Below are 26,570 nucleotides of genomic sequence, written 5' to 3'. Positions count from 1 at the left end.
GTAATCGCTAGTCAACTACCCGGCCACGACCTGTCTTTATGTTAATAATGCCTCCAGAGTTAAGTTTCATTTCTCTTGTTACCATACAGGATAGTAACTTTTAATTGGGAGACAGCAGGAACCTATCATGCCGGAAACACATGTACTTAGCCAGAAGGGGATATTTTACCTATTAATAGCATGGTAACATTTAAAGTTTAAAAAAAAACCAAACAAACCCAGGGCCACTGGATACCGGGTGAAGAGAGCAATGTGTGTTTTTGTTTTGCGTGAAGAAAGCAATGTGTGTTTTTGTTTTGAGGGGCCCCAGCTGTGTCCGTGGAGACAGGCTGGGCTGCTTTAGCCCTCAGCTGTTGGAGGACACATTTGGACGTGAAGCACCAGAGATCCCAACCACCTCCTACCACCCTGGCTGTCATCTGTGATGATTCAAGTGCTTTCTTTCCTTTTACACCCTTCATTTCCTGGAACTCTTTCTGTTCTATGTAGGGTGAGGGGTGGGGTGGGGATCAAAAGCCAGAGAGCTAAAAGACCCAGTTACGTGGGCATCGCAGCCGAGTTAAAAGTTACCACAGAGTCCAAAATAGCACCAGAGAGAGTGCCGGAAAACCGTCTCTCCTTTGTTTCCTCCACTTGAACTCGGCAGTACTACTTCCTCTGTCTTCTGTACTCTGATCTCACGGTTCAGAATTGCATGTGTGTGAGGACAGCTCAAGATGTTCACCGGGCTGTGCTGTACAGGAATTTCCAGAAGTCAGCTTCAGACTTCCTGCCACATAACCCCAGGTAATCAAAATGGGCATGGACCCTCTGTACATCATCAGTGCACATGAAAATTCTCTGTTTAAATCCTTTCTATTTCCAAAATCCAGGAACTTTTCTAATGAAAATTAATAGGACTCAACTACTAGGTAAAAAAGGTACTGTCACTTTTTAAAAATGCAATATCCGTCCATTAGAGAAAATAGATTTCTGTAAGAAGCTTTGGTTTAAAAAAAACACTTCCAAACTCAGGGCTTCCTGGTGGCTCAGTTGGTTAAGTGTCTGACTTCGGCTCAGGTCATTATCTCACAGCTTGTGAGTTCAAGCCCCGTGTTGGTCTCTGTGCTGACAGCTCAGAGCCAGGAGCCCGCTTCAGATTTGTGTTTCCCTCTCTCTCTGCCCCTCCCCTACTTGCACTCTACCTCAAAAATCAATCAATAAATAAATGAAAAAAACAAAAATAATACTTCCAAACTAGACACTTAAGCAAAGACAGTTCATGCTATCCAATGGCAAAAATTTAAAAAGTGTACATTTCTGGTTATTTCAAGTTGTAAGACTCAAAAGTATTCATGGTAGCTTGCTTATGAAAGTAAACCCACAAACTGTCTCTTGTCTGTTTTTTACCCCCTGAAATCTATTCGTGTGTTTTATATGTATTAGTGTGAGACAATTATTTGTTATTTATATCATGATATATCATATATGATATAAATAATATAGCATATAAAATACTGTTACTATCACAATATATACATTATATATAATTGTTACTTCATGCATCAAAATATGTAATAATTATAGAGTGACTCCTCATTGCTGTTGAAAAGAAGTGTTTATCCTAGTATTTTAAAGATAACTAACTTGTGCAGGATAGAAGAGTTAGAATTAGTGTAATTTAGGGGCACCTAGGTGGCTCAGTTAGTGAAGCATCCAACTTCAGCTCAGGTCACGATCCCACAGTTCATGAGTTTGAGTCCCACATCAGGCTCTGCAATGACAGTTCAGAACCTGGAGCCTGCTTCAGATTCTGTGTCTCCCTCTCTGCGACTTCCCCACTTGCACTCTCTCTCTCAAAATAAATAAACGTTAAAATTTTTTTAAAAAAAATTAGTGTAATTTACACATCAAATTATTTCAAGAAAATAAGCAGTAAGTTTACATAGATTTAATAAACATCACATCTGACACTCTTACTTCCTGTCCTTAATTTCTCGCACCACAAATATTTGTTTTCTCTACCTGAGCTGAAAATGTACTGCTTTGCCAAACATCTGGTCTCTGCCTCGTCCCTCTCCCTTGCCAACCATTCATACTGGATTTTCCAGATGACTTTAAATTGGCATCGCTGTCCTCAAAGAGCATTCACACCCACAGCGTGACACCATACCAGCCCTCAGGACAAGTTGACGAGGCCAGTGTGTATGACAGCTATCATCCATGTTTCACAAATAAGCAAACTAAAGAAGAGCACTGAGGGACTACAGAATCATCTGAGAGCTGTTACTCCTGTACACTATCTGTTTCCCACTAAAGCCATTTAGACACAAAGACCTGTGGAATTCATCTCCGGCATATTTTTCAGTTATGTCCTCTCCTTTCCCAGTGCTGTGGCCTTTGCTGGGGTCCTCAGTGTCTCCTTCCTGGACTACTCTACCTCCCTACTTCATCTGAGCTACGAGAGACACTTCTTCCATCTCACACCTCCTTCTGTCTACATGGAAAATCACCTTACCGTGTGATGTTGGAAAAACCCAAGTGTGACACAAAACTCCTATCATCTCCTCACCTCTACCCATCGGAAACACTTCCAGCTCTCCACTGTCTAGAGGATGCCGCTAAAGATGAATTAAGGAGGCCCTCTGCAATTTGGAACCTCCCTCCTTGGCTTTTAACCTCCTGCCATATTGGCCCCCAGTCCTGTGCTTGTGCTGCTTAAGCTGTCTTTCTGTCTTTCCTGGTTCCTGGCAAGCAGTGATTATCTTCCAAGATTTAGGTCTGGCTGGACTTTGTCCTATAGGGAACCTTCCCAGTCCCTGTGTGACCTGGGGACTGAATCTCCTTTTTAAAAATTTTTAAAAATCTATTTATTTATTTTGAGACAGAGAGAGTGGGCCTTGAACCCATGAACTGGGAGATCCTGACCTGAGCCAAAATCAAGAGTTGGATGCTTAATCAACTGAGCATCCCAGGTGGCCCTGGGCCTCCATTTTATTTTTTAATTTTAATTTTTAAGAAGTCTTGCTTTTTCAAATTTATTTTTTAACATTTATTTACTTTTGGGGGGGGCAGAGAGAGAGAGAGAGAGAGAGAGAGAGAGAGAGAGAGAGAGAGAGAGAGAGAGAATCCCAAGCAGGATAGCACAGAGTCTGATGCGGGGCTCCATCTCATGAACTGTGAGATCATGACCTGAGCCAAAATCAAGAGACTGACGTTTGAGCAACTGAGCCACCCAGGGGCCCCGTGAAAACGTTCCTTCCAGTGCCCTATAAGGGGTGACTTCCATGCCAACTACATGCATTTATGTGAGATTTGTTTTAAAATTATGACTGGCTACCAGATGCCCCTGGAGGGCGGGGTCCAGGGTCTCTGTATCCCTAGGAGGATGGAGCTCCACTCATTTCCCCTGAAGCAATTCAAGTTCATCACATCAGCACTGGAGGCTAGGCATTTTGATTTCCAGTCCAGAGCCCCTTCCGCCTACACCACACAATATAAATAGCAACAGGAAGGTACTTCACTGGGGATTCCTGGACTCACAAAGCCCGGCATGGCAGAGGCCAGAGAAGTTTTCTACTGGGGTTGGGTCCTGTTCTGGCAGACTTAGACCAAAGTAGTCAGGGGCAGTTTTCGTGAGGGCATGGCCTGCCCTTCTCATTCTTCCAGGCAAAGATGTGACAAAACGACACAGCAAATACTGTGGGTCAAAAAGCAACATTTCCACTGAAGGAGCTTTATGGTTTCTTCCCCGGTAACCGGGTGAAAGGTAGTGGAGTTGGCCTTACTAAGCCCATATGAGCTCATCGCTGCTGCTGGGAGGGGCCATCATACCTTAGTTGGCTTTGTTTTTTTGAGTCTAAAGGGCAATGCCTAGATAGCCCAGATTCCCAGAAGCTGGGACAAAACAGGAATGCTTTCCTTCATTTTACACCTTTTGAAATGGATAAGGCTCAAGGAGAGTAATCTCTTCCATGATCTTGTGGCTTCCTAAGAGCAGCTCAACTGCATGGTTTCTGGGAGTGGCACCTTCACAATTATCATATTTCAGTGTCTTAATGACAGCCTGGCTTTCTTGCCTCCCCGCACCACGGCCCTGGCCCCACAGCCTCTGTGCTGGAGCTGCCCTGTCCTACCACGCTACGATTTACAAATTCTTTTTTTTTTCTTCCCTTTTTTAAAAATTCAGGGTAAGGGAGCTTAGGGTAATGTATGCATTTTTTATTTGAACAATGAAGCTAGGTGGTGTTTATAAAAGGAATAGTGACAGCATTTGAAGATCAGTCATAGATCTCACTGGAAAAACTCAGGCCAGTCTACTTTTGGGGATTAATATATAACTTACATCATAGCTCACTGGGTAATGCAAAGTTCCCACTCATTTTTGTAAATAATTAGGAAAAACTTCCAACTACCTATTATGAAAGTGTTATGATACATCCAAAGTAGACAAAAGAATTATCCACTCTTGGCCAATCTCGGTTCATCTGTATCCCTCCCTCTCCTCCCAACTCCCATTTATTTTGAAGCAAATCCCTGTATTATCACTGCATCTGTAACTAGCAGTAGGTATGCTAGAGGTTGAAGAAAAAAAAGATAAACACAATACCAATACCAAACCCAAAAAGGATTAACAGTAATAACTGATTAAAAAAATAAGTGAAATCTAGCTCGTGTGTATTATTAGGGAAGAATAGCAGACACACCATCCCAAAGATGCTGCTTCGGTATGTGGACTATTTTAAGCTGTAGGCATTTGAAGGAGAGCAAATGCATGGAGCGGCTCACCCTGAACTCCCTTTCCCCCACCTAAAGATAGATCCTCCAGAAGGAACTCCTGGGAGTTTCATCAACGATGAAGGATCGACTCATCACAAAAGAACAGACTAGAAGCTCACACCACACCCACCTAAATGGTCACAAATTATCATACCTCTTGCTTTGGGCCCTTTTACTTTTCCTAAAAATCATTTACTGTGCCCCTGAGAGTCCCATGTCCTCCCCACCTCCTTCCCTACACAGATGGAATTTAATACTGAATTCTAAAGCCACCTCTTTGAGTTACTCACTATTCCCTGGCTATCTCCCACATACACATAAGGTCAACACGTTAATCATGTTCGTCTCCTTTTAATCTGCCTTTTCTTATAGGAGTCTTGGCTAAGAACTTGGAAGGGTAGAGGGAAAATTATATCCTCCCCTCTCCAGTACTTATGAGTTGACGAAATCATCTCTGGTCACATGCTGGACACTGGGAGTATCTAGTAGGGGACTTGGGAAGGTTCGTGTTCCCTGCACTAGTCCATACAGCTGTCACTAGCATGGCAGCAGGAGGTAACTGTGTGATATCTCCATGTGCTGGAGTCTCTTCTTGTGAGGGCCCAGCTGCACTGGCTACAATGGAGAACAAATATAAAGAGCACCTCATTTTTTTTTTTTTTTTTTTTTAAAGAGCACCTCATTTTGACACCTGGGCCAAATCAGGTCTTCTTGGAGGTGTAAGAAAAGAGATTTGCAATCACTTGGCTCAACAAGAAGCTGGTGGTCACTGTGAGCAGAATGTATCAAACTGGAGGTGCCACCATGACAGTAGATGGGACGTTAGTGCCACACATGTATCTCGCCTGCAACTCATGTAGCACCTGCTCCTCTCCACCACCTCCCAACTCTTGCCTTTCAATACCTGACGGATATTCTAGAGAGAAACCTTATGCCTAGCACAAAGACACACGTGGTGATGTGACAGCACAACCAGCCATGTCCTCTGGCCCATCAGTACTATTTGTCAGTGAGGCCTCGGGCTGTGCTGGTACTCAAGGTTGTCTGGGCTTTTCCAGAGATGTGCTCACTGGCCTTTGAGAATGTGCAGGGTAGGTCGGCCTCCTGGGCACAGGAAAGTGATGGAAAGTACCCATCTGAAAAGGGAGTAGTGGGTTTGAAAGAAAATATGGCATTCCAGGTGCGAAGACCAGCTATGTCCCCGAAACATTAGAGTCTCAGACACTGTCAATCATAACTATATGCCACAAACGATAACTGCCCCCTTACCTTTGCAAAAAGTTCCTCCCCACTCTTACAGCTAAAACCTCGAGAATCCTGCTCATGAAAAAGAGCTTTTATGTAACAATAATTTCTACCCTCTCCTTGATCTCTCAAGTTACCTTACAAAAAATGCTAAGGAAATGTCTTTTCTCAGCTGAGGCCTCGCTTGTTTTAAAGGCAGCTACCTGCGTGGTACAGTTGGCTCAGTTGTGAAAGATAATGGGAAGGGACCGTCGTCGTCGTCAGTATCTCTGAATCCCCTCACCACCATCCCTGCTTGCTCTTCCCGCCCCCACTCCATTATGCCCCCCTATACTTCTTTAGAGTAATCTCTGACAAAGTAAGGCTGAATTGGGGAGTGGGGAGGAAGGCATCTGTCTCTTTTACTGTTTCGAACATAACACCACCAACACATGAAATCTCTGGTGGCATCTTCCCTGAACAGCGCAGAGAAGGCTGGTTTTACAGAGGCACAGCAGGAAGTGACCATATAAAGGGTGTCTGTGGAGACAGGGGAGAAAGATGTGAAAGGGTGTGAGCAGGCTCGGTAGCCTCAAGCTTTTGCCCGGAGGGCCCAATTTTCTTACTCCCTAATGGGAGCCTGGCCTAAGACCCAAACGCTCAGAATGAAACAACATTTACCAAAACCAGGACAGAGAATACAAGTAAGGTTCAAGAACTTTCCTCTCTGCCCTGACAGGTCATTTTAGGGGTGCTTGAGTCATACGGTTTCTGGAAAAATCTGTCTGTGAACTCCATCAATTAGTGGTTCTCAAAGAGGAGTGTAAGCACCTTCTATGTCAGAACCACCTGGGAGATGGTGCGGAGTTGTAAAACTGAACTTTTTTGTTTGTTTGTTTTTTTATTCATTTTTGGAAGACAGAGAGAGCCAGAGCATGAGCAGGGGAGGGGCAGAGATGGAGGGAGACACAGAATCTGAAGCAGGCTCCAGGCTCTGAGCTGTAAGGACAAAAACTGATGTGGGGCTCAAACTTATGAACCACGAGATCATGACCTGAGCTGAAGTCGGACACTCAACCAACTGAGCCACCCAGGCGCCACCCCCCCCTTTTTAAAAAGGTTTATTTATTTTTGAGGGACAATGGAGAGAGGGAGAAAGTGAGGAGCTGGGGCAGGGGAAAGCTGTTAAGCAAAGAGCCTGAGGCGACACTCAAACTCAGGAACCAAGAGACTGTGACCTGACCCGAAGTCTACGTTCAACTTAATGAGCCACCCAGGCACCCCAAAACTGAATATTCTTTTTTTTCCCCAAAACTGAATATTCTTAACGCTACTTCATGTCCTTTTAAGACTAAAATTTTTAAAGGATTTTTAAAGTAATATCTATACCCATTGTGGGGCTCAAACTCACAACCTCCAGATCAAGAGATGCATGCTCTTTCAACTGAGTCAATCAGATGCCGCAAGACTAAAGTCTTATGTCCACTAAAATCTTAGAACTGCTGAGGTGACTATAAACCAAGCCAAAGATTATGGCGCCAAGTGAGAAGCAAATGGCTTACTTTTCTTTCTTTCACTCAGTGATCTTATAATGAGGACTGGGAAAGAGGAGTAAATTTATCAACATAAATTAGTATTGCTGAAAAAATAATCCCCATTAATGATGAATATGTAATGCTACCTGCAGGAATGAATTTCCTGTATCAGTAAAAGGCACTATCCAGAGTCTAAATACAAACCATGGTTTGAATTTTCTTTGAGAGACCCAATTACTAGTGATTTCAGTTTTAGATTTTGCTATGATCTGTGGTTGTCAAGGTCACTACTGGGAGCTTCTTATCATCACAGATGTTAACGTATTTGAAACTCCTTTTAAAAAGACAAGAGGTGCCTGGGTGGTTCAGGTCGTTGGGCATCTGACTTCAGCTCTGGTCATGATCTCACCGTTCGTGGGTTTGAGCTCCATGTCAGGATCTGTGTCTCCCTCTTTCTGTGCCCCTCCCCTGCTCATGCGCTGTGTCTCTCTCTCTCAAAAATAAATAGTTAAAAAAAATTAAAAAGAGAAGAAACAGTAAGGACACGGCTGGATTTCAAGACTCTAGTCATGCTCAGTGTCTTAAACAGAAGCCGATTTCAGGTAAATGCTTAGGGAGAGATTTTGAGCATGAGACACACAGGAAAATTTCTAAGTTTTATGATGCATAAATGTGAATACACTGTGGAAAATACATTATATTATTACTTTTTAACTTGTTTCTAGTATTTTTTTTGAGAGAGAGAGAGAGAGAGAGAAAGGAGAGAGAGAAAGAGCATAAGCGAGAGAGGGGCAGAGAGAGGGAGGGAAACGGAGTCCAAAGCAGGCTGCAGGCTCTGAACTGTCACCACAGAGCCCAACACGGGGCTTGAACTCATGAGCTGCGAGATCATGACCCGAGCCGAAGTCAGACGCTTAACCAACTGAGCCACCCAGGTACCCCTTTATATGAAGTGTAGATTTAGCCTGGACATTCCTTTTTTTTTTTTTTTTTTTTTAAGTAGGCTTCACATCCAGCAAGGGGCCCAATGTGTGGCTTGAACACATAACCCCGAGATCAATACCTGAGCTGAGATTAAGAGTTGGATGCTTGGGGTGCCTGGGTGGCTCAGTTGGTTGAGTGTCCAAATTTGGCTCAGGTAGTGATCTTTGAGTTCGTGAGTTTCAGCCCCGAATTGGGCTTGCTACTCTCAGCACATAGCCTGCTTTGGATCTTCTGTCTCCTTCTCTCTTGGTCCCTCCCCTGCTTACATGGTCTCTCTCAAAAATAAATAAAATGTTAAAAAAATTTAAATAAGAGTTGGATGCTTAATTGACTGAGCCACCCAGGCACCCCTAGGCCAGATACCCTTACATGTGTATTCTTTCAGAGGAATTTTAGAATCACTTTGTACTGTTGGAGAGAGTCACTGAAATTCTGTTTGAACTTAAAATTTAAGGAACACAAATACCCTTATAATGTTAAGTTTTCCTTTCATTTCAAAGAAGGTAAACCTCTCCATTAAGTTGTCTTCCATCACAGGTGACTTGTTTTAAGTCTTTTTAAACTTCTTTCTGGCTACTTTACATTTCTTGTTGCTTGTCTGTACATTTTTCTCCCATGTGTTTTCTAAATTTGTTGCTGTCGGTGAGAAAGGCAATGGGTTTTAAAATATTTTTTGATGACCAATCTATTAACGACTCTTGTTTCTAACTGTGTTCTCTTGAGTTTAAAAAGTGACATCATTTTCACCTGTACTCTGCGTACAGGAAGTCTAACCTCCTGGGGGTTAGTCCTGACAGCTGCATTTCATGTTCCTTATTGCCTTTATCCTTCAACAGACGGACCACGTCCCTTTCTTGAGAACTTTGAAACCTGACTCCTTCAACATCCATGTGAATGGCATCCAACCACTTGGAACTAAGTCCAATAGATCACTGCTCAGATTGCTGCCTACAGAAATCTTCTCTCCTGCTGTCTACCTCAAGCCTTTTATCATTCCAGTTCTCACCCCGCACCAGCCCTGCCACACATGTTTCAGCCTCAGACACAGATAACGGTCTTTGATATTCCATGTTCTCCCTAGCTGATCAATCTCTCCTGAGCTTCTTTTCTGAAGCAGCTCAGACCACCTAGATGCCTGATGACCTTCAGTTTCTAAGCATGCCAGACCTTCTGCCAGCATCCCAAGACGGCTCAAAACCAGCCCTTTTAACTAATTCCCAGATGGTGAGAACCATGGAAAGGTGGAAATGAGCACTTACTGTGGATTGGTGCTGCTGTCACTGGGCCCTCAGCAGCCCGTGGACATCCCTTCCATCCTGTTCCCAAGGCCCAGCTCAAACACAAGTCATCCCTCTGGGTGAAAGGGGCCATGTCACGACTCAGTGAAGAAAAGAAATCTGGAAGTGTTCAGATGAATGTGGCCCCATATGTTCCCCTGATGTACAATGCTGTGTGTGTGCATCTATCGCAATCCTGTACTCCGGTTTCAGAAGACAAGGGCTCTCTCCTACTGACATTCAAGCCCATTTTCCCATACCTCTGGGCTTTCTCCATCAGGTAGTCCCTCTCTGTGCTACAACTTCTTTCCCCTCTCCCCGCTGGCTCTCTCGGAGTTTATGTACACAGAGCTCTCTCATATAAAAACCAAAACCAAAACCTTCCTTTGACCTCACTTCCTCTAGTTTCCTCTCTCTCCTTCAGTTCTCAGGGGAAGCTACAGTCTACCCATGCTGTGTCTGCTTCTTCATTTCTCTTTAACCCAATTCACTACAGTCTGGCCTCCATTTTCAATGCTTCGCTAAAATTTCTTTGGCAGAGTTTCCTGACGATCTCTGAATTAAGTGTCACGGGCCCTTCAGGAGTTCTCTTAATGCTGCTCTTGGTAGCACCTGCCCTTGCTATCTCTTGAGATTCTCCTTCCTTGGACTGCTTTTTCAGGATTCTACCCATCTTGTTTAATTTTATTATTTTGTTTTCTGCTGTGCCATTTATTCTCCATCACATTTGTGGCCTCTTCTTTCGACCTTCATTCCAATCTAAAAGCATTTCTTTGGGATTCTTTTTTCCGTTGAAAAATTCCATCCACTCTCATGATTTTAACTATCACCAAATGCTGACACTTCCCAAATCTACCTCCTGACTCTGACCTTCCAGGATTTTCTGACAACCACCACCAATTCTCTGATTTTCCAGACAGCAGCTGGGGATCCAACAATCCAATCCAATCCAATCCAATCCGGGCACTAATTTCACCTGGAGTTAGTACACCCTCTCAGGTTAAGGGATCAGTCCCACAAGACTGCCCCCACTTCAGATGCCAGCTATAATTCCCAGGCCAAGCGACTGCACATTAGGGGTTCCCATAACACACTCATCAGGTTCGATAATTTGCTACAATAGCTCATAGAACTCAAGGAAATGCTTAATTTGCAACTTATTATAAAGAATACAATTCAAGAACTCGATTGAAGAGATGCCTAAGACAAGGTATGGGTGCATGTGGGGCTTCCCTGTCTTTACTGGGCACATTAAACCTAGTACCTTGATGTGTTCACTATGAATCCTGTACAAGAGTTATTATAGTAATTAATCTCAAGGCCCCTTATCCTAGGAGGTTGAGGGTGGGGCTGAAAGGCTCTATCCTCTTACGACCTGGCCATTTTGTTGATCAGCTCCATCCTCACTCCATCTAAGGGCCCTACCCTAAATCACTCTATTAGCATAATCTCAGGTGTGATCAAAAGGGGCTTATTTTTCAGGGCGCCTGGGTGGCTCAGTTGGTTAAGCGTCCGACTTCCGCTCAGGTCATGATCTCATGGTTGGTGGGTTTGAGCCCCATGTCCAGCTCTGTGCTGACAGCTTGCTCAGAGCCTGGAGCCTGTTTCAGATTCTGTGTCTCCCTCTCTCTCTGATGCTCCCCTACTCATGCTGTCTCTCTTTCTCTCTCTCTCAGAAATAAATAAAACATTAAAAAATTAAAAAAAATAAAATGTTTTAAAATGCTATAATAATTATTAAGTTGAGGTGGTAAGCAAATGTCCCTGACTGCAATTTGGAGGAAAAGAGGTTTTGAGCCCCATGTTGAGTGCAGAAATTAAATATTAATTAAAAAAAAAGAAGTTTGGTCTTTTGTGTTATAGGTTTGACATTAAATTACTTGATTAGGTATTTCTATGCTATGCCTGATCCAGAAGGCATTGTGACCCTGTCAGCTCCAGCCAAAGTGCAAAGCAGGGATGTCTGAATGCTACGTGAACACTGGTAAGTGTCTATAAACTTTCAAGAGGACAGTTTAGGTATATTCCAATGGCAAGCCTGCCTTCACCAGGTATACATGTACCTAGGGAAAGAAAAGAAACAAGAGGCCAAAACCAAGGGAGAGAGCAAGGATTCTATTCACATTCAAAGGGCTTTCCTTGGTTTGTTCATTCTGAGAGAATTCTTTACACAAAGGCTGCAGCAGAGAGCAGAGAAGTAGGGCAGTTTTTCTTCAAAGCCTCTTACTCTTCAGGTTGGAAGGAATCTAACAAATCAGGTCATTCAGCCCTCCTTTACAGAGGAGGCAAGTGAAGACCTGGGTGAATGATTTCCCTAAAGTTTCAAAGAATCCATAGCAGAACCAAAGCCGGAAGTGAAGAAAGAGAACAAAGGAAGGAAGAGCATTCTAAAGGGGGGCTCCTCCTCTTCCCCCCACTGTGCTCTTCCTAGTTCCCCGGCCCCCACTATGCTAGCCGCAAGCAGACCTTTACATACTCATCAAAAATGTGACTTTCAACTCTTAAACAACCTATCCTTGTCCTTCCTTCTGCCTGGGATAATTTTCTCCCTTCAGCTGAGACCAAATTCCTTCCTGCCCCTCACCTTCACTTCAAACATCACCTCTTACCTCAGCTCCCTGCAGCAAAAACCAATTGCCTACATCTCTCTTCCCATGAGTAACTGTTAACTACTCTGGGATTTTTATCTCTTGGTATTAACTGTGTGCGTGCACCCATATCCTACCCTCTTCTCCCCAGACAGGAAGCTCCTAAGGGCAATGCACACGTGTCATTTACCTTATATTCCAAGAAGAGAATAAGCACTGGGGAAATGCTTGTTGAATTCCAGTAGATTATGGAAGAGCAGAGACACAGCACATACAAATTACCAAACGTGTAACATTAAAAATCAGATCTCAGATAAAAAGGGCTATGCTAATAAATCCATTTGGACCACAAATTGGGAATAGGAAAATATGCTGGTCTTTAAAAAGATTTGTAGAAAAAAAATTTTTTTTAAGAAGTAAAAAAAAACAAAAACAAAAACAACAAAAAAAAAAGAGGCACCGGGGTGGCTCAGTTGGTTAAGCGTCCGACTTCGGCTCAGGTCATGATCTCACAGTCTGTGGGTTCGAGCCCCGGGTCGGACTCTGTCCTGGATCCTGCTTCACATTTTGTGTCTCCCTCTCTCTCTCTGACCCTCCTCTGCTCACTCTCTCCCTCAAAATAAAATAGTTAAAAACAAAAAAAAGAAGGCTTCTAGTACTTACCTGGTAGTAGATCAATCAGCTCACAAGTATTAACTAACAGGTGACACTTGAACAAACATGGAAAGCTACATGCTGCTAATTGATAGCCATCATGTGAAAAAGTCAGGAGTGATGCCTTGCATATGTGAAAAAAGTCCATTTGGTATAAATCTTTGATATTGGGAGAGGGCCTAAAATATGTAATTGGCATACAAATTCCTTTAATGTATAATGAAGTAGAAGATAATACAAGATTGTGATGGCTGAACCTCACTTACTTCACCATCTGAACTTAAGTTTCAAAAACTGTTTTCCCTAAAGCATTGGAAATACACTTCAATGTAAAGATATTACAGGTTACATTTGCATACTCAGTTTATTTTTAAAGCTTATGATTTGGCCAAAACCTACCTGAGTATATTACAAACAATGAAGAACGATTTGGGGGCAGAAAAATAATTTTAACACTTTACTGTTTTCATGTAAAGGTTACAAAGTAATAACCTGAATTTGAAAGTATAAACCGGTTTGTAAATAAAACTAGCAACTCAGTCTTATTATTTTATAGTCACATCTTGTTTTTGGATCAAAAATGATCCTATCCAAGAATGGTTTAAAGGTATTTAAATTATTCTTATCCACCTATTTATCACATTTGGCTTTAGGATGTTTTCAAAAATTGAATTCATTCTCAAAGGACTAGGATTTGCCAACCTTATGACTATTCAAAGAATGGGCTCCAGGCTTTGAAAGTAACTCTGCAAACATCGTTTCAAAAAGATTTTGTGCAAGTGCAGCATTTTTGGAAAAGTTCTTGGGTTCCTTTGGTGACTACTTTTAAAGAGACCACATTCACATGTTTTTAAAACAAAGCAGTCACATTACTTTAGAGAAACATTCTGTGCTTATGCAAAGAAGAATCCAACCATGGTTTTAAAAACTGGTGTGTTTGGGGGGGAGGGTGGTGCCTGAGTGGCTCAGTTGGTTAAGTGTCTTTTTTTTTTTTTTTTATGATCTCAACTTGAGGTCATGATCTTGTGATTCGTGAGATCGAGACCAGCTTCACACTCTTGGCTGACAGCGCAGAGCCTGGTTGGGATTCTCTTCCTCTCTCTCTGCTCATCCCCGGGTATGCATGTGTATGCTCCTTGCCTCTCAAAATAAATAAACTTTAAAGAATGTTTAATAAAAACTGGAATCTATGAATGACTGCCATGCAAATCACACCATAAAGCTGCAATAGCAATGATATTGTTTCCTGTGGCCAGGTCTGAGCAAAGATGAATGCAAAAGGAGCCAGAGAGGGCTACCTGTGTCTGCCAATACACAGAGGCAGTCCCCGTGCTCAACAGAGGGCTAAAGATGCTCCCTCTACTCTGTTCTCTCCAGAACATCAGAAATCCTTTCAATGTTAGAACTGTTGAATGAAAATGAATCTTGGATTCACAGTTGAGAAGACAAACCTATTAAAATTAAGAGACCTGGGGTGCCAGGGTGGCTCTGTCAGTTAATTGTCAGACTTCTCTTCAGGTCATGATCTCACCGTTGGTGGGACTGAGCCCCGTGTTGGGCTCTATGCTGACAGCTCAGAGCCTGGGGCCTGCTTCGGATTCTATGTCTCCCTCTCTTTCTGCCTCTCCCCTGCTTGTGGTCTGTCCCTGTCTAGCTCTCTAAGATAAACATTAAAAAAATTAAAAAAAAAAAAATGAGGACTCAGGGATGCATAGACACTTAATGGAAGGCACTCTGCCTTTTGTATCTTTGCTCACCCTAAATCTAGTGAGGTTGTATAATTGATTATTTTAGGGAGCTGTTTCAGATTAGACGGTGCATCTGAATTTTGGCTTCAACAGCTGTTATGATCTTCGGCAAGTCATTTTGTGTCCAGTATGCATAAAATATAATTGTACCGAAGTCATATGTGAAAGCACTCTAAATGGTGTCTAGCACATAATAATGGTAGTACCTCACCTCATGTAAGCTTTGATAGATTTTCTGAAGCTACAAGAAACAAGCTACCTTGTTTCTTCTTTGAAAAAAGATCAAACCTCAAAATATTGCTTTTTTTTTAATATTTTTTTTTATTTATTTCTAGGAGAGAGAGAGAGAGAGAGACAGCGTGAGCAGGGGAGGGTCAGAGAGAGAGGGAGTCACAGACTGAAACAGGCTCCAGGCTCCGAGCTGGCAGTCAGCACAGAGCCCGACGCGGGGCTCGAACCCACGAACCCCGAGATCATGACCTAAGCGAAAGTCGGATGCTTAACCGACTAAGCCACCCAGGCGCCCCAAAATATTGCTTTTCTTAACTCTTATTTTCCTTAAGGGCAAAGACCTTGTGTTCTTCATCTTGATGATTGCCGTGGCACTCAGGGTGGTGCCCGACACACAGAACTACTTAGTCAATGTCAGTTTACAACAGAAGCAAATCTCTCTGGTCATTATCAGTTGTTAAATATTGCCTTTCTCCTAGCTCATAGGCCATTTACTATTAGCTCCTCTCAGGGACTGATGAAAGGTCTGATGTTTTGTGATTTTAATATCTGATTTCAGCCAAGGTGCTGCGATTCCTTGTAAAATTTCCAGCAAAGATTCTGATCAAAACAAGGACAAGAGTAGACATCTACCAATTTGGTGTCAAAACTAGTCCAACTTCATATATTACAGAACTTTATCAGGAAAGGAAAATATTCTTTAATTTAAAAAAATTTTTACTTTATTTTTGAAAAAGAGAGGCAGAGCATGAGCAGGGGAGGGGCAGAGACAGAAAGAGACACAGAATCTGAAGCAGGCTCCAGGCTGTGAGCTGTCAGCACAGAGCCCGACGTGCAGCTCGAACCCACAAATATGAGATTACGACCTGAGCTCAAGTTGGAAGCTTAACTGACTGAGCCACTCAGGTGCCCTGGCAAGAAAAATATTCTTGATAGTTCCTATAGGATCTCAAAAAAACCCATTATATGTGATTTAACACATCCAGGGCAGTATTTAAGTTGTTAGGCTCTAATGAGGTGCTGTTTTCCAGAGAATTATAGAAACAATAGTGATGATAAAGGCTGTCATGATGAATTAGTTCTTCATCACTGCTAATATACAGCAATTTAATTCACAAAACACGCTTAGCACTACACACTAGGGATTTCAAAATAACTTGTAGGATCACAAGATCATGGTTTTCAGATGATAATCCTCACTATTAACAGTAAAAGACAAATTAAGTCTGTTTCAAAGGTTCTTCACATTTTTAAATCTCCGCACAGACAGAAGGCATAATTGGAAAAATCTAGAAGGTAACAAATGTGAATATAAACATAAATCTGATATGTAAAGACTTAAAAAAAAAAAAACCCACCAATATTTATATACAGATCAGCATCTCCATGAGTGGAGAAGAGGTATGTCTGGTACCCATGTCAGTGCTGGAGACTTCACCAATGGGACACAGAGCAGTGTTTGGAAGGAAGAGGAGAGGGGTGGCCAGGACAAAAAGGGGACGATCACACACATTAATGGCAAATTAACATTTTCTCTTTCTCTTTTCAATGTAACTCCGTATTTTTTTCTGTCTCCATTTTTTTCCTTCTCTTTCCATCTCCTTACTCATGGTCTCCACCTTCAAATTTCCACTTCACCGCTTGGATTTCTTCTTTTTTAAACACGTCTCATCACTGACTGTGACCTCTGTCTACGTGTTCATGTTCATCTGGTCCTAGACAGGCCCCTGATCGGATGAGGTGGCAATATAACCTACCTGCTAATACTACCAGTACTGCTACCTCATCCGATCAGGGGCCTCGCTAGCATCATCCATTCAGGAGAGGGGAACAAAGAGATAAGACCCTGAATCGGGGCGCCTGGGTGTTTCGGTCAGTCAAGTGTCCGAGTTCGGCTCAGGTCATGATCTCACGGCTGGGGAGTTCGAGGCCCGTGATGGGCTCTGTGCTGACAGCTCAGAGCCCGGAGTCCATTTCGGATTCTGTGTCTCCTTCTCTCTCTGCCCCTCCCCCGCTCACGCTCTGTCTCTTTCTCCTTCAAAAATAAACATACGTTAAACAGTATTTTTTTAATTTAAAAAAGACTGAATCAGTAACATGAGAATGGCTTAGTCAGATAACAGTCTAATACCACGGGTCCACTTTCTTCAGGTCCACTTAAAAAACTTGTGTTCTGATGGATTCATTTACCCTTCAACGCTAAAACCGAATAGGCCACTTTACTGGTAGATAACTATCCTGCAAAGAGATTTGAGAAACCAGTGCTTTACGAGAACACTGTTTGCCATTTGCTGAGCTCTCCTATGCTGTGCAGCCCAAATACTGTATGACCACACTCCCCAAGTGCTTCCTTTCACCAAGTCCAACCTTCTAACGTGCGTTTTGGGAGACGGGTATTATCAAACAAACCAAACTTATAAAAAATTGCATTCTGGCCTTAAATGACAACAGCAGAACACAACAAAAATCTCAGCAAGCGGTTACCTCTGAGACAAGGAAATGTAATATGGAAGACAGGAAGAAGGCTCTCACTTTTCATCTCAAGCAGAGGCTACACGGTTTTATTTTTCTAACCTTATACACATATTGCTTTAAAATATGTCAACACAGATAGGGGAGATTATGGTCCAATTTCTTAGTTTCTTCTTTGTATTACTGTCATAAAAAAAAAATAAAATAGCGATAAGTGTCACAAGCAAAATTTTAAGAAGTTGTAAAAAATGACCCAAGCATGCCAGCCTTTGTTAACATTGTGACATCTGTTAACATCTCCGGTAACACTGCACTTCAGGGAAGTTTTCAAAATTCTAAGTATGACTGTCACCTACTCAACAGTCAACAAATATTCATTATGTTCTCAAGTGTAAGGTACTGATCTGCATTTAAAGTGCTTACAGTCCTGGGGCGCCAGGGTGGCTCAGCTGGTTAAGTGTCCTCCTTCAGCTCAGGTCATGATCTCACAGTTCATGAGTTCGAGCTCCGCGTCAGACTCTGTGCTGACAGCTCAGAGCCTGGAGCCTGTTTTGGAGCCTGGAGCCTCTCTGTCTTTGTCCCTCCCTGGCTAGGACTGTCTCTCTCTCTCTCAAAAAAATAAACATTAAAAAAGTTATTTTTTATTTTTTAAATTTCTGAGAGAGAGAGAGAGAGAGAGACAGTGTGAGCTGGGGAGGGTCAGAGAGAGCGGGAGACACAGAATCCAAAGCAGGCTCCAGGCTCTGAGCTAGCTGTCAGCACAGAGCCCGATGCGGGGTTCGAACCCACAAGCTGAGAGATCATGACCTGAGCCGAAGTCAGACGCCCAACCGACTGAGCCACCCAGGTGCCGCTAAAAAAATAATTTAAAGTGCTTATAGTCTTGTTTTCTTGGATTGTGAAAGCATCTCTTCAGGCTATACCACTGGCCCTCACATGCTGCTGATAGAAACATAATGTAGTATGGCTGCTTTGAGAAATGTTGCCAGTTCTTCAAAAGTTGAACACAGATTTACACTATGACTCAGAAATTCCACTTCTAGGTATATAATTAAAGAGAGATAATAGCATATGTCCACACAAAGACAAGCATACAAACATTCATAGCATCATTCATGATAACCAACTGGAGACCACCTAAATGTTCATGAACAAGCCAACAGATGGACATAATGTGATGTATTCACGATAAAAAGGACTGAACTACTGACATTCACTACTTACAAACGGACCTCTAAAATCCAAGGCTAAGTGAAAGAAGGCAGATACAAGAGTCCACATATTATATGATTCTGGTTCTATGAAATGTCCAGAAAAGGCAAATTTATAGAAGCAGAAAGTAGACAAATGGTTACCTGGAGCAAGGTGGGAATGGGGATAAAATATAAAAGTGGGTGAGCAATCTTTGGGGTGGGGTGTGGGAAAATGTTGAAAAACCTGGTTTAACAATAGTGTACCACTTAGTAAACTCACTGAAGTGTACAGTGGAAATAAGTAAATTTTATGAGATGGAAAATATATCAGCCTGTTAAGTATAATCTGTCTCTTGAGACAACATGTCCCATTATGAACGTGGGAACCTGACACATATGAAGTGATCGACAATAACACACAAACTACTTTACCTTAGAGAATGCAGTTAAGTTGCTTCCACTTCCTTTCTATGAGTAATTCAATTTTAGATAAAGCTCCCTCTTTGCTTTAAAAAAGTTTTTTAAAAATTAGAGAGAAAGTTCGTCAACAGCAGAGGGGGCAGAGGGAGAGAGACACAGAATCTTAAGCTCAGTGCAGAGCCTGACAAGGGGCTCAAACCCACAACCGTGGGATCATGACTTGAGCTGAAATCAAGAGTTGGACACTCAACTGAATCAGCCACCCAGGCGCCCCTCCCCCGCACTCTTTAAGGAAAAGGAGCAGTCATTGAGATGGCTGTGGCAGAGTTTCTCTCGAGGACCTTTACGCCATTTGAAAATGTGTCAAACTAGAGCTGAGCATTTAAAGCCTTACGAAGATGGTGAAGGAGAGTTCTTTTGGAATTTAACAAATGGAAAACAATGAACAGTGTCAAGATGAGGAGCCACGAGTTAAAAGCTCAGTGCCAGGAAGCAGGATGTTGAAAATCAATGGCTTGTAGATAAAAGTACTGGACAATAGATGGGAAAACACCAGAGCAGTAAGCAATTTTTTTTTTTTTTTTTTTTTTGTGAAGGAGAGACAGAGTGTGAGTAGGGGAGGGGCAGAGAGGGAGATGCAGAATGTGAAGCAGCCTCCAGGCTCTGAGCTGTCAGTACAGAGCCTGATGCGGAGCTTGAACCAATGAGCCTCGAGATCATGACCCGAGCCGAAGTTGGACACTTAAGTGACAGAGCCACTCAGGCTCCCCAGGAAGCAATATTTAAATAAGCTGGTAGGTCACTCAACAGTTCTAGTATGAGATGTTTTTAGTATAAAGTAAAAACCAAGGTGCCATGTTGGTTTCACGGATGGCTCATGTGCTGCTCCCAGGGTCCTCAAGGTCTAGCTAACGCAACAGAGGCTCACTTAATAGAACGCAGGGGCAGGGGTGCCCGGATGGCTCAGTCTGTTGTCTCTGACTTCGGCTCAGGTTATGATTTCATGACTCATGAGTTCCAGCCCTACACCAGGCTTTGCGCTGATAGCATGGAGCTTGTTTCAGATTCTCGGTCTCCCTCTCTCTGTGTCCCTCCTCTGCTAGCACTGTCTGTCTGTCTGTCTCAAAAGTAAATAAATATTAAAAAAAAAAAAATAGAACACTTGGGCATGCTACTGTCAGAGTCAGGACTGTGTAATTTTGACTAATTATCTTTAATGTAATCCTTCCACCCACCTCCACAACAGGTCCCAGACCTTCAATGGGAAAGACTGACATAGCTAGGGTTATTGAGAGCTAACAACATCAGACACTAGCTGAAGTGAATTTTTTTATACTTCCCATTTACACTTGACGGCAAGCATCTATGAAGCAGGTGACTTAAATATTCCCCTTTACAGATGATGAAAGTGTGTTCACTAACTGGCCAGAATCCTACTTCCAGGAGGCAGAAAGGTCAGATGTCAAATCCTAGTTTCCTAGAGCCTACTTTTTTTTTTTAATTTTTAAAAATTTATATACATAATCTCTACACTCAACATGGGTCTCTAACTCATGACTCCAAGATCAAGAGTTGCATGCTTCAATGACCGACCCAGCCAGGTGCCCCTAGGGCCTGAGTTCTTAACATCTTTAGGAACTGCCTTGATAAATCAGCAATTTCCTGTGATAGTAACCTCTAGCCATAGGACTGATTTGATTCACTACATTTCTTTTCAAAAACATTTTAGACAAGAACTTTCATAAAATTTTAATAGTTTCTAATGTTACAATTCTTTCTTCCTATTCCAAAGCTTGTATTAAAAAGTATACCAGGTAACCTGTCAGAACTGGGGACCTGGAAATGAGATTTTAAAAAATTGTGGGGGCACCTGGATGACTCAGTCGGTTAAGCATCTGACTTCAGCTCAGGTCATGATCTCACAGTCTGTGAGTTCAAGTCCCGCGTCGGGCTCTGTGCGCATAGCTTAGCCTGGAGTCTACTTCAGATTCTGTGTCTGCCTCTTTCTGCAGCTCCCCAGCTCACTCTCTTCCTGTCTCTTTCTCTCTCTCAAAAATAAATAAATATTAAAAAAAAAAAAAAAGGAGTGCCTGGGTGGATCAGTCAGTTAGGTGTCTGACTTGGGCTCAGGTCATGATCTCATGGTTTGTAGGTTCAAGCCTCATGTCAGGTTCTGTGCTGATGGTTTGGAGCCCGGAGTCTGCTTCAGCTTCTGTCTCCCTCCAACTCTGCCCCTCACCGACACACACGCTATCAAAAATAAACATTAAAAAAATTTTTTAAAAATTGTGTACACATATGGAAAAATAGGTAATATATAATATAGAGGTTCTCTTTTTTAAGTTTATTTATTTTGAGAGACAGAGAGAGAGGGAGGGAGTGAATGAGCAGGGGAGGGGCAGAGAGAGAGAGAGGGAGACAGAATCCCAAGCAGGCTCTGCCCTGTCAGCATGAAACCTGACATGGGGCTAAATCTCAGGAACCCATGAGATCACAACCTGAGCTGAAATTAAGAGATGGAGGCTTAACTGACTGAGCCACCCAAGGAGCCCCTGGAGATTCTCTTTCTAAATGGGTACTTTCTAAGTTTGGAATTAAGCAAGCACTAAGAAATCCAGCTACATTCAAACATTATTTTTCTTTGCTCCTATTGCTTCCAATGCAAGATCAGTTCCCAACTTCAACCCTTATTTTGTTTGTAAGATAAATACTTTCACCACAGGTCACTTATGTTTACCTGAATTCACTAATGTCAAATACATCCCTAAAATCATTATTACTTCTTGCTAATGGGAATTTCCTTTTAAGGTAAATGTTTATACTGTCCACATACACCCTCTGTTTCTCCATATGAATGGAGCTGAACAAATTTCTAAAATTCTTATGTCCCAATGAGTTTAAATGCTAAAAATTAAAATTGCATTACAAATGTTACTTGTCATGTAATTCATCATTTGAAATATGTATCAAGAGAACTTTTGCCCAGAATATATCAGTCGTTTTAGACAGTTTTTGTAATTCACTGAAAATAACTTAGCCATTGAGGGGCACTTGGGTGGCTCGGTCTGTTAAGCATCCTACTTTGGCTTGCATGATAATCTTGCGGTTTATGAGTTCGAGCCAGCATTGGGCTCTGTGCTGACAGCTCAGAGCCTGGAGCCTGCTTTGGATTCTGTGTGTGTGTGTCTCTCTCTGCCCCTTCCCTGATCGCGCCCCCTCTCTCAGATATAAACATTAAAAAAAGAAAAGTTTAGCCTTTAATAAATGAGATCTACAAGAGACTTTAAGAAATAAAAGTGTATCTCAGAAAATATGTGTCAAAAATGTTAGGTATGTTAGAAATGTCCGTATATCGGGACCATAACATTCAGAATGAAAAAAGTACCAACAGGAAGGAAACTAGGGTCTCAAAAGGAAATACGCAGCTAAATTACCAATTCTTGGTAATAAAGACGTTATTTTTTTTTTTAAGTTTATTTTGAGAGAGAGAGAAAGCATGAGCAGGGGAGGGGCAGGGGAAGAGTGAAAAAGAGAATAGTAAGCAGGCTCTGTACTGTCAGTGCAGAGCCCAATGCAGGGCTGGAATCCATGAACCCCAAGATCATGACCTGAGCTGAAGCAAGATGCTCAACTGACTGATCCACCTAGGTGCCTCAGAAAGGGGGTATTTTTAAATCAAATATGCATTTTGGTAATGAGTAAATCTGCAGCCTCACTGCTAACACAAAGATGAATCAATGCACCTAAACATTCTAACTGCTATTGATAGAAAATGTGATTAAGAAACTTTAAAAGAGTAAAATTTCCCCTGAGATAGTCAAGCTGAATGTCAGTTATAAGTATATTATATACCTTAATGAGGGGTGTGGGGTCTCAGCCTCCCTAGCTAACAGATGGTTATCGAAAGTGATTATTTGTGGGGATCTCTGAGAAAGTCAGGAAGAAAAAATGTGATCAGAGTTTGCAATTTATTTAAGGTTCACTAATATATATGGGACTAGTGTGTGAGCTACTATCTGTTAACAACTTTAAATAGTACTGTGTACATAATGCATGTTCAATAAATGTTAACTGTTAATTAACAGCAAAAATAGCAGCAGCTAAGTTCTATGGGGTTGATCACAGATAGGCAAGGTGAGCATGAGTAAGGAAGAGCTAAGTATGGCCAGTGGTAAGGACAGACTTTAAAGGAAGCAAATCTTGAGTGACTAGTACAAGTATATTGAGACAAAGAACAGAGGCAACTGCTTGAGCAAAGGAATAGAGATGAGAAGGAAAAAAAGAAGCTAACTTTATCCAGCAGTCCATTTGGCACAGCTGTTCCTTATTCTTCTGCATCATCACCTCCTAAGTCCAGAGTGACTAGTCACTAGGCTTGTTTGGCTGTACAAAGCAGGCATGCTAGTAGTATGAGGAATGAAGTTGACATGATCTACATGGACTCCAGTGTACTTAAATTCCTGGCAGAGGAGATGAGGTCAGGGTGGTCATCAGATTCTAGAGTAGAAGTAGAGCAGTATTCAAGTTCGGGCTCCAGAGTTAGCAGCCCTGGACTTGAATTTGATCTGTTCTCCATTAACTGGGTCTCTGCCTAGTTGCTTAACTTCTCAGAGCCTCCATGTTCTTTTGTGGAGAGTAGAGATAAGGACAGCACCTGTCTCATTCTGTATGAAAATGAATGCCGAGTGTTGAGCATGAGGCCTGTTAGACAGCAAGTGTTTTCAATAAATACCTGCTATTCCTAAGTAGCCTATTACTAAGTAGTAGTAGTTCTAGGTGATGAAGCCTATGTGGAAAGAGAAGTCTTTTTTTTTTTTTTTTTTAATCTGAGAGCGAGAGAACACAGGAGAGTTGGGAGGCGGGAGAGGTGCAGACAGAGCATCTGAAGCAGTCATCACAGAGCCCGACATGGGGCTCAAATTCACGAACCTTGAGATCATGACCAGAGCCGAAGATGGATGCTTAACCAGTGGAGCCACCGAAGTGCCCCGAGAGCAAGCCATTCTAATTCTCTTGAGAAGCAAATGTCCATCAGGACACCCAGATTCCAACGACTCTGAACTTTGTGATAATTTTTCTAAGTTACAAAGTTCATAACAAAGAAGACTGAGCCTACGTGTCAAAATTTTGCTACTCAAATGATTTCAAACGTGGAATGATCACACCGTATATATCGCTGATAACGTATCTACCTCCATCTTAACAATACTCTTATTCTGGTACCAAAACAAGAGTTCAAAAGCTCAGGAAGCAGAGAGTGTCTCGTCTATAATTGATTCAGAAGGGACTTCAGCAGGCCTTGAAACTACCACTTTATAGAGAAAAACAAACAAAAAACCTCCATAAACCAAGAAAAACTTAACCAAAACTGTCGGACAGGTAAACATCCTTAACCGTGGACAAGATTCAGTTATAGGCCAAACTTTATAGTAGTATCATGTTTGTGTTTAATGTAGCCACAGCCTCCAACGACGCCCTCTGAACCTCAGTAATATATGTATATATGTGGCTTCCCTCAACGCGGCTCTTGGCTTCCCCATCACCCTCATTCTTGCATTCCCAGCCATGATGGAGCCAATAGTATGTGTTCCTGTATTTGTTGAACTGAAATGAATTTGTGCAATTTGCTGTTCCAGATGAAGTTGTGGCTGTTTGGGGCCTTCTGCCTCAAGGTGGTTGTGTTTATCTTCTATAAAATTATTTCCCCAACTTCTGAAGAATTTGAAGTCAATGGAATTCATCTGAACAGGTAACAGGCTTTCTCAATCTATTACACACTCTCCTCAGCTGAGTTGACTATTGGGAAGATGGAGATGTAAAGCCTTAGCAGCTGGGGATGGACTTGAGTCATTCTGCTTTGTGTAAGTGGAACTGTTAACACTGTCTGGGGCTGACCTCTGGACTAGGAGTTTACGGTCTAGGTGTCTAGTCACATAGCACTCCTGTCACCTAGATGAAATGCTAGTAAGAATGCCACAATACCTCTTTTTAAGAGAAGCCTATAAAAGAATGGTTAATTGCAAACGAAATAGATGTCCTTTGCTACTTTGTCTCTTTCTTGGCATTGAATTATTAGAACAGAGTTAGGACTTTATTTTGGGGAGAGAAAACAAAACCTTTCTGTGAGGGTTATCCCCACGGCATTTCTCCCCTCAATTGTTTTTTTATCTATTATTTAAAGGGGAAAGAATATCGACTGAACTTGACAAAGCTGAAGGGAAGAAAGGGTAGCCAAGGAAAGCAGACACTGTGAGAGATTATGACCAAAGCCTTTGAGACAACAAATCAAAGCAGCTAATAAAAGCTAATTTTCTTCCAAAACTTCAGCCCAAACTCTGATACGCAGATGGAATATGCTTTGATAAACACAAGTCTTTATTTGGAACCATGCCATGTCATAAAAATTGAGTAAATGTTGAAATAATGGGACTGAATTTTAACTATTTTTTAGGTACCCCCAACAGGCTGGTACCAAAAACAAACAAAAAAAAGGGGCTTATTTAACAGGTTATTTATGTATTTATCTTAGTACCGGTTGAAGTGACAGTGATACAGAAAATAAGCAAATATGGATTCTTTTCCGCTTGGAAACAAGAATGTCTGGGAATAACAATCATGGAAATAATACTTCTGGATCTTAAAAACAGTAGTACAGGGGAAGACAGAGTTTGCAGGTCTAATGATGTGCCAATCCTATTATGAACATGAATCTTTTAAGAGGATATAGTCATAACCGGATATTTGAAATGTTTTCTCCCCCAACCCCTTCCTACACCCTCTCTCTGTCCAATTAAAAAAAAAAAAGTATGTAACAAGTTTGTGTCAAGTTCCCAAGCAAAGGCAGACAGTCTTTGAAGGGAAAGGTAAAGTATATTTCATGTTTTCTACTACTTTTCCTCTCTCTTAAACAGAAACAGTGAAGAGCGTGGGGGGAAAAAGAAACCCTTTAGTTCTGGATCAAGTGACAAAATACACAACGCTGTGAAAGTAACGACCGGATGACATCTACGAGGCAGCTTCATCGTCATACACGTCACTAAGATGTAAGGCGACAGAAAGAAATGTCAGCGCTGTTCCTTGACCTGACTTAGAGATCTGAATGCCCCAGACCTCCCTTGGGGCAGACACCACGCCAACTGTGCTTTCGCTCCAATCATTCACATGCCCACCAGACTGCAAGCTGCAGGACCTTCCTGAAACGCTGCTGTGCCCTGTTCTGCACTACAGCATCGGAGAGAAAAAGAGCCCGGGCGCTCCCGAAAGAGTTCAAGCCACGGGGCTGTCCGTCCACGGTCCAGTGCCACGCCAAGCCCGTCCCCGGCACATAAGTTTGGGCAGCGCGCTCTCGGCCGCCGGGGCCGGACACTACTTACTGGGCTGAGCCAACTTTGCTCTCTCTCTTCGCGAGCACTTTGGCAGGCTTCGCGTCGTCCACATCTTGCTGTAGTTCGGTCATCGGGGCCGCGTGGGGAGGGCACCCTCAGAC

General features: G+C 42.3%; 1 protein-coding gene across 1 annotated transcript in view; it reads right to left on the bottom strand.

Moving 5' to 3' along the window:
• GRAMD2B (GRAM domain containing 2B) overlaps positions 1-26,564 on the bottom strand; it is a 68,032-nt gene extending 41,468 nt beyond the window's left edge. The window contains exon 1 of the mRNA XM_077768574.1: positions 26,458-26,564. Within this exon, the coding sequence (XP_077624700.1) occupies positions 26,458-26,540 (83 nt within the window). The 5' untranslated portion in view covers positions 26,541-26,564. The remainder of the gene's footprint in view (positions 1-26,457) is intronic.
• Positions 26,565-26,570: the final 6 nt, after the last annotated feature.

The sequence above is a fragment of the Crocuta crocuta genome, unplaced genomic scaffold, assembly GCF_008692635.1.
Source record: "Crocuta crocuta isolate KB4526 unplaced genomic scaffold, BGI_CrCroc_1.0 scaffold64, whole genome shotgun sequence".
Classification (NCBI taxonomy): Eukaryota; Metazoa; Chordata; class Mammalia; order Carnivora; family Hyaenidae; genus Crocuta; species Crocuta crocuta.
The sequence above is the reverse complement of the archived record's forward strand: the minus strand, read 5'-3'. Positions and strand labels throughout refer to the sequence as shown.